This window comes from Clarias gariepinus, chromosome 1, assembly GCF_024256425.1.
Source record: "Clarias gariepinus isolate MV-2021 ecotype Netherlands chromosome 1, CGAR_prim_01v2, whole genome shotgun sequence".
In the NCBI taxonomy this organism is placed as follows: domain Eukaryota; kingdom Metazoa; phylum Chordata; class Actinopteri; order Siluriformes; family Clariidae; genus Clarias; species Clarias gariepinus.
Window position 1 is genome coordinate 8,361,200 of NC_071100.1, and position 12,342 is coordinate 8,373,541.

General features: G+C 36.0%; 1 protein-coding gene across 1 annotated transcript in view; it reads right to left on the reverse strand.

Moving 5' to 3' along the window:
* Positions 1-11,461, reverse strand: part of LOC128512508 (sialoadhesin-like) — a 103,961-nt gene extending 92,500 nt beyond the window's left edge. The window contains exons 1-4 of the mRNA XM_053485862.1: positions 11,431-11,461; positions 7,138-7,173; positions 6,035-6,331; positions 5,248-5,321 (exon numbers count right to left, since the gene is read on the reverse strand). Coding sequence (XP_053341837.1) covers positions 5,248-5,321; positions 6,035-6,331; positions 7,138-7,173; positions 11,431-11,461 — 438 coding nt within the window. The remainder of the gene's footprint in view (positions 1-5,247; positions 5,322-6,034; positions 6,332-7,137; positions 7,174-11,430) is intronic.
* Positions 11,462-12,342: the final 881 nt, after the last annotated feature.

The window sequence follows — 12,342 nt, forward strand, 5'->3', positions numbered from 1 at the left end:
ACAGTAGATTTCTATTTTTGCACATCATATTTCTATTTTTATTTTTAGTTCTATTTTTTCCTAGCACATTTCTATTTTTATTTTTAGTTTTATTTTTCCTAGTTTAATTTAATTTTTTATTTAATTTCTATCGTAATTCTTTTATTCATATTTATTTCTTATTTGTAAACTTTAATTCTCTTCTAGGGTCAATGGCAGCCGTATAATGCATTTCACTACATTTCGTACTGTGTATGTTTGTGTACGTGACAAATAAAATTTGAATTTGAATTTGAATTTTCATCTACCTTCCAAATAAGCCAAGCCCAATCTGGACCGTCCTAAAATTTTGTTTAGTGCACAATACCAAGACATCTCCGTCAACAACCTATTAATGACAGAAAACTAATAACAACATGATATGTGTCTTGATGTGGTTTACATAAGGATGGGGAATGTGGTGTTCCTTATGATGACCAGAAGTACCATGGATTCCTTTGGCACTGTGAAAAGGACTCTAAAAACTCTCAGAAAAATTTTCAACATGACTACTCAACGTCATTTTCGATAGTATAACAATCCTAAAGGTTTCTCCACAATGCAATTGGAATTAAGGATGGAAATACACTGAACACAATAGGGTCTGGGCTTGATGTAGAAATTTACCTCATGTGGCGGTAGAAAACAAATGGTTTGTTAATGATTTCAACAGTTGTTAATTTCATATGCATTTCAGTTAAGGATATTTTAATGTTGATTTATAGTCAGGACAATCTAATTTAGCAGTCTGATGAAGACTCGTTTCAGTGACACTTGATGGTTGACTGGGGATACAGCAAATTTGTAATCAACATTGTTTAAACTCTTACTTGTGTACCTTCTCTAAGCATGAAGAGCCAGAATATCAATAATAATAATAATAATAATGTTTTATTTGTCTCATATAATTCACAGATTATATATCTCAGCTTGTTAAGAAACAATGACACATCCCACTGAACTGCCCCTACTATTAAATGATACACACTGTTGTGTTACATTTACATAAAGGTGTAAGGAAACATGGCGTTTTACTGTCCTGCTTTCTACAAGTAACATCTCTGAACATTACTAAATCCACAAATCTCCTCGCACAGCTTCAGTTAAAGTCAATTAATATATAAAATATACACTATGAGGCTGCTGTTGACAATGAAAACCTATTTACATAAGTATTTTTCTCATTTTCGATTGTACCTTACAAAGATTGCGTTCAAAGCAAAACATCACAGCAAAAAAAAAAACCTTATTATACAACATCCAATAATCTAAAAAAAATAAAATAAAAAAACATCATTGCATTCTCTCTTTATACAGTGACTCTGCTCAGTCCTCTATGACTGCATTCACGGTTCTCTCTCCATCAGTTTGAGCTGGTAAGGAAAAAAACAAGGTCACTTTTGTAGCAGGTTCATAAACGTTGTTTGTATCATGAAGCCAGTTAAACTGCATTTGAACTCATCCTAAATACAGTTTAAAGAGTGAAGTAAAGTGAAAAACTGACAGTGCTTCAGAAAAAGAAGTGTTAGAAAATAAACATCACACATTCAGACATTTTCAATAGCTCAAGAGTGGTTGGCTCATGAAAACAAATAAAAAAAAAAAACTTTCATGAATAGATTTTATTGTCATTATACGATGTACATGAAATTAGAAGTGCAAGATCTAAAATGGTGCAATTAGAAAAACTATAAACATTGGACAGGTTTACATTAATTAATTGATAATTAGAGAGACAGACATTATTGCACAAGCCAAACTTCTAAACGTGTAGCTTATTTGACGAATGTAGAGGTAGATTAGTGTCAGTGATGGCTTTAGAGACACATTATTTCACCAGCCATGACATATTGCACTCATCATGTAGTGAAATTATAATTGCACTGGCCCATGTAATGATACGGTAACAAGGTAATGAGAAAAATAAAAATAGTAATAAACAGAAAGACAAATTATTATTCTAGTCATGTAGTATATAGTTAGTGTCATTAATTATGTCACTCATTATGTGCACAGAGATGTACTGAAAGAGTTCTCACCCCGAGCTCTGTAACATTTGATCAGCAGAATGATGGTGACCAGCAGATACTGAGAGGTCGTCACTACACTACTGATCAGCATGAGCACTGAGAATGGAGCTTCTACATGTGATGGATATGATACAGAGGAGAATAATAATAATAATAATAATAATAAACTGTAGGTATTAGCCTAAAACGCAGAACAAACAAATGCATTTACACTAGTAGACTTTAAAGCATGTAAACACACTGCATATTGTATACAGATTACCAAGTATCCTGTTATATTATGTGAAGATACAGAGGTTATGTTAGAGACTGAGACAGTGTTAGAAACCTTCATCTGACTTTGAGACCTTATGGATTATTATATTTTCTGCAGTCTTTGTCTGGAGAACTGATTCATCTTTATAGAAATTCCTTGGAGGAATGTGTGTTGTGATATAAACAGTGTAGAGTCAGAGGATGGCCCTCAGTCACTGGATGGACAGAACAGAAAATTTGGACTTCTCCTTTATTTCACAGTGAAACAAATTAGTGTGATTGTTTTGTATTGTTAAATTGCATACAAACTCTTTAGATAAGAACTGTAGCACTAAAGTTTTTTTTAAAGCTGCATTACAGCATTATTCAGTGTTTTACCTGCACTACTGTAGATGAATCAGCTCAGGAGATAAACTTGACATACTATTACTATTAAATAACATATAACTTCTTATAATGTTCTGAGTAGTACTGAGTGAAATATATAAATATTTATATAGTAATATTGTGTCACAATTAAGTTTATCTCATGAGCTGATTTATCTACAGTAGTGTAGGTAAAACACTGAATAATGCTGTAATGCAGCTCCAAACAACTATAGTTTCACAGTCCTTTATCTAAAGAATTTGTATCCAATTTAACAATACAAAACAATCACACTAATGTGTTTCACTGTGAAATGAAGAAGTAGTCCAAATTTTCTGTTCTGTCCACGGTGGTGAGTCTTTTTTTTTACTTTATATATTGTAATGGAAAACCATATGTATAAAACCATACGTATATATAATAAAAAAAGACTCACCAGGCAATGTGATGTTGACAGGATTACTGTTTTCTCCAGATTCAGACACACACCAGTAAACTCCAGTGTAGGACGTGTTGATGGAGCTGATTTCACATGTAGATCCTGTAACTGATCCCCACCATGAACAATCTAACACTCCCTCACTGCGTGTGTATCGTCTCACTATCCATCCAGTAGAGTGTCTCTGGTCCTCACAGCTCAGTGAGAGAGAGTCACCAGTAAAGTGTTGAGTTCTGTTGGGATTGATGATCAAAGAGACTGGAGGAGATTCACCTTAAATATACAACATTATAATTATGTGTATAATGCACTTATAAACATATACAATAATGATAATAATAATAATAATAATAATTGATGTGTTGTTATGATTGTGTTTTTATGGTCAACTTAAATTTATATTTGAATGAGAATAATCCTCTACCAGTGCTTAGGGCTTTTCAACTTCCTTAAACATCAGTCACGGACTAGGAGGAATATTTTTACAGGTTATATTGTAACTGTATTCCTTTATTATATTTCAAATTAGTTTTGTGTTACTTTGCACATTTGATTTACTAATATTTGCTATTGCAACTCATCAGTGTTTGTATTTTTATTTATCAGTTAGTGGCTGTGGATTGCTTAGGGCTAATGAACTGCGTTACAAATTCCTCACTCAAAAGAGTAACATTTTTTAATAAATCTAGGCACAGCTGTACACTCACAGGACAATTTATTAGGTACACCTAGTACTGGGTTAGACACACTTTTGTGTGAACTGTCTCAATTCTTAATTGCATAGATCCAATAAGGTAGTGGAAACATTACTCAGACATTTTGGTCCATTTTGACATGATAGCATCATGCAGTCACTGCAGATTTGTTGGCTACACAGCCATGATGCAAATGTCCCTTTCCACCACATCACAAAGCCACTCTATTGGACTGAGATCTGGTGAATGTGGAGGCCATTTGAGTGTGGAGGCCATTACAGTGAACTCATTTTGATGTTCAAGGAGCCAGTTTCAGATGATTATATATTTGTCATAAAGGAATGGACATGGTCAGCAACACTCACTCATCTTCTATACCGCTTTATCCTGTATTCAGGGTCACGAGGAACTGGAGCCTAACCCAGGAGACTTAGGACACGAGGCAGGGTACACCCTGGACAGGGTGCCAATCCATCGCAGGGCACACATAATATTTAGACACACTCACTCACACACTACGGGCAATTTGGGAACGCCAATTAACCTTACCTACATGTCTTTGAAAATGTGGGAGGAAACCAGAGTACCCAGAAGAAACCCACCAAGCACAGGGAGAACATGCAAACTCCATGCATACAGAGATGGGAACCGAGCCTGGCCGGGGTTTTGAAACCCAGACCCTGGAGGTGCAAGGCGACAGTGCTAACCACTACACCACCGTGCCACCTGGTCAGCAAAAATATTCAATTATTCAATGTTGTGTGTTCAGTATACCTGGCCATTCTCCTCTGACCTTTGGCATCAACAGCACATTCTCGCCCAGATAGCTGCCCTCACTTAAAATTTTCTTTTTTTTTCAGACCATTTTTTGTAAACCCTAGAGATGGTTGTATATGGCAATACCAGTAGACAAACAATTTCAGAAATACTAAGACCAGCCCATCTGGGACCAACAAGTCACTTAAATCTCCTTTCTTTAGCAGATCACCTTGACCGTGTCTACATGCCGAAATGTGTTACTGCCATGTGATTGGCTGATGAGATATTTGTGTTAACAAGCAATTTATCTGTTGCATCTAATGAGGTAATCGGTGAGTGTATTCCTTCATCATATTTTAAATCAATGCTCCATTTATTTTCACCTATACACCTATATTTGATACTCCAACACATCACTGTTGATATTTTTTTCCCCTCACCAATGATCCATACTGCCTGTGGGTTGCTGAACTTTGTAAAGAATTGTTCTCTCTCTCCTCTGCACCTATAAACTCCTGTGTGTTTAAGAGCAGCAGGACTGAGAGTGTAGTTGCCTCCAGATCCTCTGTTGCTGTCTGAGAGGGACTCCACATAGCTATGATTATTTTTTAATTGAAGTAGGCCATCTCTGTAGGGAACCTCTCTGTACCAGCTGAATGTCCAGTCTGTAGAGGAGTTTGTAACCTCACAGCTGAGAGTCACTGAGTCTCCTTCAGTCAGCCAGCTCTGTGGAGATACACTCAGTACTGCAGGTCTCACTGTTACACAGGAAATACAAAAAAACGATACTTTAAATCTGTACATTTAATTTATATACAATAATAATTTTGCCATTGATTTCTGATGTCACACTGAATACAGAATAAGTAATCAAACACTAAATATGCTAAATACAGAAAAAAATACAAATATGTAAAATTAATATCGAACTAATTACACGATGATGTTCACAACACCACTGCAATAAAGTCATAATATTATAACCAAAACTTATTTTATTATACTTTAGTATGACTCAGTGGACCCCACAGACACAATAATGTAGGTGTTAAGAAGGAAAAAATCCTCAAATGGAAAATTACAATTAACATTAGTTTTTTGTGTGCTTAATTCACATTATCTCTATGAGTTCATTTTATAAAAGATTTAAATTTAGCATTAAATATGACTTTACATATGGTTATGGTTATGAGATTGAGGTGTGTTAGTTCCTCACACATTACCAAAGGGTATAATTATACTACACATAAGCTTAGCTGCTGTTGATTTGTAGTATAATCTACATAATACAGCTGTGTCCAAACTTTCAAAGAGGGTTAGGAGTAGACCTTACTAACATACCTGAGGTCTAGCCATGTAAACAATCATAAATATGTCTAATATATAGTTTACTTGGAATTGAAATGAAATCCTAAATATGAGTTTGCAAGTATAAAACTATAAAATCATAATCTTGTTGCTACAGACTCACCTGATACAGTCAGTGTAACAGCATCACTGATCACTGAGCTCTGAGAGTCATGTCTCTGTCCTCTGCAGGTGTAGTTACCACTGTCAGAGTCATTAATAAACCTAATTGTGGGCCACTTTATTGTGCTGTTGGTAAAGACTTTGTTTTTTCTCCCACTGAGGAAAGTCTTGTTATTCTTATACCAGCTGTAGGTCCACTTAGTGTCTCCTCCTCCCTGTATGTCACATGTGAGAGTAACATTCTCTCCTCTGTACACGTGTTTATCAGGCTCTATAGTCACCACAGCTTTAGCACGTCCTATAAAACAACCTGCTGTTAATATGAAGTAGCTCCTACGTGTACAGACGTGAACCGAGTCACATAACACTATGAAGAATTTAAGTAATAGTTAAAATACTGCTTTAAATACAGAATTAATGTGTAAAACTAAAGAATCACAATGCGACTTTAAAATGATCAATTCTTTGTGTAGTATAGTTTCACTGAACATTTATAATTCTTAATTTTTATAATAACATATTATAATATGTCAAACTATTTTTTAAATATTTTACCAAGGAAATAGTCAAGAGCCAGACAGTGTGAGGGAATTCACCAAGAGCACAAAGGCAAATTTAATAAAACTAATAATAATAGTAATAATAATAATAATAATAATAATAATAATAATTTATCACAGTGTTCCCCCGTACATTGCACCACTTACATTGTTTTAACCTTTAATATTTTGACTCTATCATTACAAGCCCTGTCCTAATACAGCTTCCACTTAGGTTGAATACAATACCCGTACAAGCCCAAGTGGTCCCAAAAAGATTGCTTATGATTCTGATGAGATTATCATTGTGTTTGTGTCTCTACTAAAGCTTGGCAGTTTCTAGTTTCTAATCCTGTTTATATTAAATAAAGTCACACCTGCACGAGCGTCCTGACTTCTTTTCTCTTACATAACTGAGTTAAAGTAGCTTATTCTCTTTACAGATATGAGATAATATTAACAAACTCAGAAACTCTGCAGGGTAATGCACAAAACACAACCTTCTCTGCTCCAATTCAAATTAAATATGCACAAACAAACAACATACAATGTACAATACACTCACCTTGAGCAGGTGTCAATGGTATAAGTGAAATCAGCACTAAATAGGAATAAAAACAGAAGATGTGCTTTATACATCTAAAAGATTCAGTACATCATTAAACACTACACATTATAGACACAATGATGCACTGATGTGATCTCAAACAAAGTACTCCTGATTCGTCAGAAGGCAAAGTGTAGGACATTTTAATAAAAAAAATAAAATAACATCAAGGAGTTAATGAAAACTTTTTTCACACTTAAATGATCCAAGTCAAACTAATTTCAAACTGGTATAATTTTATTTAATTATAAATCCGCAATACTACATATATTATCACCTAAGGTTGTATTAGATCTTGTTATCAATTTTAGCTCTTATTATATGTTATGAACAACTATTATATGTTTTGAACATGTTTTGTTTATTTTTTTTATTTTAGTTATTTTTATTGATATTTATTTCCTATTAATATTCTTTTAAGTGTGGCACCATGGTGTAGTGGTTAGCACTGTGGTCCAGGTTTGATTGAGGAGTGAGTGAGAATAATCTTTTATTTTTAAGGTCACGGGCAGTCGTTTAAGCATTTTATTGCATATTGTACTGTGTATGACTGTGTATGTGACAAATAAATTTAGAATTTGAACTTGTATTTGCTGTTTGTCCTGCAGACCTCATTTACCTGAGCTCATACCACTAATTTTTTTTTAGGGGAAAAACATTATCTAGATATTATTCTGACCATAACAAATACTAAGATAAAACCTATTATACTATTTATCACAGAGAACTTTGTAGCTTTGTTTACTAAAGTCACTTTTTTTAAACTGTAGCACAAAAAACTTGTGTTCCTGGTCAGCAGATCCACAGCCTGCTTCTCCGCAGAGTTCTGAACAGGCAGAGGCCCGGCCAGGTAGACACAAAATAAAAAAAATCCACATAGGCTTCAATATTCACCGAGTCAAGCTCTTTCCAGGTGTTTCCATAAACCCTTTTCTCCTACAGCTTTGTCATGTTTACATTTACATTTACATTTAGTCATTTGGCAGACGCTCTTATCCAGAGCGACTTACAAAAAGTGCTTTAAAGTTTACATCATCGGATACGTACTTACACTGGGTTAACTAGGTTAATAACTAAGTGCCATTAGTCCAACACAACTGGGAAGATGTTTTTTTTTTTGGGGGGGGGTTAATTCAAGTACTGGAGAAACAGATGCGTCTTAAGTCGTTGTTTAAAGATAGTCAAAGTCTGGTGGGATGAGGCGAGCAGTGCTGGAGGATCGGAGGAAACGTGGTGCAGTGCGTGGTGTGATTAGAGCAGAGAGGTAAGTGGGTGCTGGGCCATTTTTAGCTTTGTAGACAATCATCAGTGTTTTGAATTTAATGCGGGCAGCTACAGGAAGCCAGTGCAGGGAGCAGAGGAGTGGTGTGGTGTGGGACAACTTGGGAAGGTTATAAACGAGACGTGCTGCTGCATTCTGGATCAGTTGCAGAGGACGAATTGTGGACAGAGGCAGGCCTGCCAGGAGTGAGTTGCAGTAGTCCAGTCTTGAAATGACAAGGGACTGAACAAGCACCTGAGTAGCCTGTGAAGAAAGAAATGGGCGAATTCTTCTGATATTGTAAAGAAGAAATCGACAAGAGCGAGTAAGGTTAGCGATGTGTGGGGAAAATGACAAATGATTGTCCACGGTTACCCCAAGATTGCGGGCGGTGGCTGAAGGTGTGATTTGGTTGTTGTCCATGGATATCACAAGGTCTTGACCTGGAGATGAGTCACAAGGGATAAACAACAGTTCGGTTTTACTGAGATTGAGCTTCAGCTGATGAGCAGCCATCCAAAATGAGATGTCTGCCAGACATGCTGAGATCCGGGTGGAAACCAAGAGACCGAGTATGTTTATTGTATGTCAATGGTTACAACGGAGTCTGTACGAAAAAGTTGAAAATAGGATGTGATATCTTCTACTCAGGATATGGAATATCAGGTTAGTGTTAGAGTTTGGTTTCATTTTTGGATGAAAGGAGACCACAACTTAAGCTGGGTCTTCTTACTCATCAATGTCAATGTCTCTCTCCTCGAATTATACTTTGTATTATCCTTAACCTCTGACTCTTCCTCCGTTCAACCCTCCTCATTGTCAACCTGACTTCTCTCCTCCTGATCACTGTCATCATCAAATATAATTCTACAGCTACACATGCAGTCTATCACTTGGCCATCGAGCTGTTAAAGACTTAACTGTGAGTAAGGCATGAAAAAAAAATTGTATACCAGGCTGCAAGAAAGTTCTATGACTGAAACAATGTTGCAAGTTTGTTTTTCAACAGGTGTGGTAAAAATGATGTTGTCGATAGGTTCCTGTGCAGGTTGCCATAGTAGTCAATAAGAGGTAGAAGATCCTTTAAGTCCTTAAACTCTGTTTTCTACACTAATTGTAGTGTTACCCATTTATTTCCAATGATCTGTCATTTTTACTGAGACCACCATGAGTGTATATAAGTTCCATAAAACACATATTTTTATGTAAATATTTCTAATCTATGTGTTAAATGTAAACCTCATGAAATATTGATAAAATGTACTGCAGTTGTTAGTGAGGAAAATTGTAAATCAGTCAGATTTGACCGAAACACAACATAATGATTTCATTTATTAAACTGTCAAAACATACAGTACCAGGAATTCATGGTTTCATCAGTTATGGCAAACAGCCCCAGACCATCACACTACCACCACCATGTTTTACTGATGTTATGATGTCCTTTTTATTAGATGTTGTGTTGATTTTACACACACAGGACACACACCTTAAAAGCTTTTGTCTTAATCTGCCATAGAATATTTGCCCAAAAGTAATGAAGATGTTTTTGGCAAATGTGAGATGAGCCTTTGGTTTGTTTTGGTCAGCAGTGACTTTTGCCTTAGAACTTTCCCCCAGCTGCCATTTTTGCCCATTTTCTCTTTCTTATTGTTGAATCATGAACACTGACTTTAATTTAGACAAGTCGTAACTGAATTTAATTTAGATGTTGTTCTGGGCTCTTTTTAAGCTCCCGAATGAGTCATCATTGAGCTCATGGAGTAATTTTAAATGCCTTTGTAACCCTTTCCAGTTACTTTTTCCCACAGGCCCAGGTAAGTTTGGAAAGCTTGTTTGCTTAATAAATGAAATAATCATTTAAATAATTTTTGGTTTTATAATACCAACATTTGTTGATACCAACATGGCATCGTAGATACATAGGTGAGAATCAGAAAGACACACGACTCCAAGTCTACTGTGCACACCTTGTCTCAAACAGTCTCTACTGTACACACTGTGCCCAACAGTCTCTAATGCACATGAACCATGGGCCAACTCTGGCCTGCATCTCTATTTTATTTCGTACACATGAACTTGGAAATGAATAATACTGAAATGGCCCGGAGTACACTCCTGCTTAGCATTTTCAACAGTTGCAAGACCACACAGTGAACGGTTTGAACAGATCAACATATAAGTACTTCATCATCCAGTAATATCAGTTCGGTTTTGAATATGGCATGACATTGCATAAACTAACTTGAGAATTAATACGCAATTGAATTATTTCTGAACTTTCATCATTCAGTAACAGTGAATTAACACTGAACTTACTAATCATGTGTTATAGTCACAAGCACATTGCTGGTGGAGACATGTGACATGAAGGAAATGAGGTTCATGTTAAAAGTGTCCAATCATATGTTGAGCTATTTATGAGTTATACATGTTGTCCATATTTAGGTAAAACTCTGTTTAGTTAAAGCCTGTTATCAGTCTCATACATCATTTCACACCTCCTCCTGCTAAACTCACACTGCTAAATAGCCAAAAAAACAAACTAACATAAATAACTTCTCTATTTTAGGGCCTCTGCTTGTTTCTGCATAACTTTTGCTCAAGTTTTTGACTCTAATGTATAAAAAACATTCCCAACACTCGAATATTTTGCTTGACTGCCCTTAACTGTGATTAATGTGTGAATTCACCATGGCATTATTATAACAACCCTATGTAATGTAGTAATGACATAGAAATTGTTTAAACCAGTACTTTGATCTGAAACACAGTGCAAGATTTTCCATGACAATAGAACATGTCTTTTGACAACATTGTTTATGAGAAGCTATTAAATATACTTGCAATAAATATGTGCTTTAAAAAAAAAAAATTGCAGTAAAATTAGATTCTTTTTTATTTTAATGCTGACACACTTGCCTACACAAATAGTAACATCAAGAAGGTTGAGGGATTTTGTCAAAGAGTCAAAGAGAACATTTACTCACAGAGCATCACAGAGAGTGGACGGAACTCCATCATGGTCCTGTAAAGACTGACTGACTGGCAGAGAAGTGATGTGTTTCACTGTCTAAACTTCCTGTGGTCTCACAGACTGTGTGTGTGTGTGTGTGTGTGTAATTATCGCATTGTGGGGACATCACTATGGCTACACACAAACATTATGGGTGCTGAAACCGTTATGGGGACAAAGAAATGTCCCCACAATGGTGAAGTATTGTAACGTGTTGAGGAGGGTATAAATAAGTGCCCCACCAGTTTTTAGCTTTGGCACATAAGTGACCCTCTGGATAGGTGTATTTGTGTGACTATTTGCTCCACGTCGCCCCCTTTAGTCTTGAACCAGTATTTTTTTTTAATGGGGGGGATGGGGGGTTTAGAAAATGAACTACATCGTGTGGGAATTAGAAATTAGCTACATTTCCCATCTGCCCCGGATGTTCCCGCCCACCTATCCAACGCACTTCCGGCTGTGAGCGCTCAGGAAAGTGTTTATATCAGTACATGTTTTAAAGTTTGTTTTTGTGTTTTAGTGTTATTTATAAAAGTAATCGCAATGTTAGAGTGACTTATGCTAGGGGACAGTTTAGTATACGCTTGTAACAGGGTGAGTTAAAGTTCAGTAAAACATTAAATCTATTAAATTGTCTCCTGTAGTTGGCATTAATTACTGTTTAATGTAACACCTGTCTATTTAACAGGTTATCCCTCGTCATACAGTTAATGTAAGGTGATAAACAGCAGCAGCGTGTAGTGGAGGATTTGAGCTGTGAGTTGAGTTTAAAGTGTGTGAGATGGAGCTCAGGGCTGGAGAGGAGAACCACAGCTCAGTAGTGCAGCTCATACTGACCTTTTATTACCTGGTGGAAAACTTAAACTGAGATACACCGTGTTTAAAA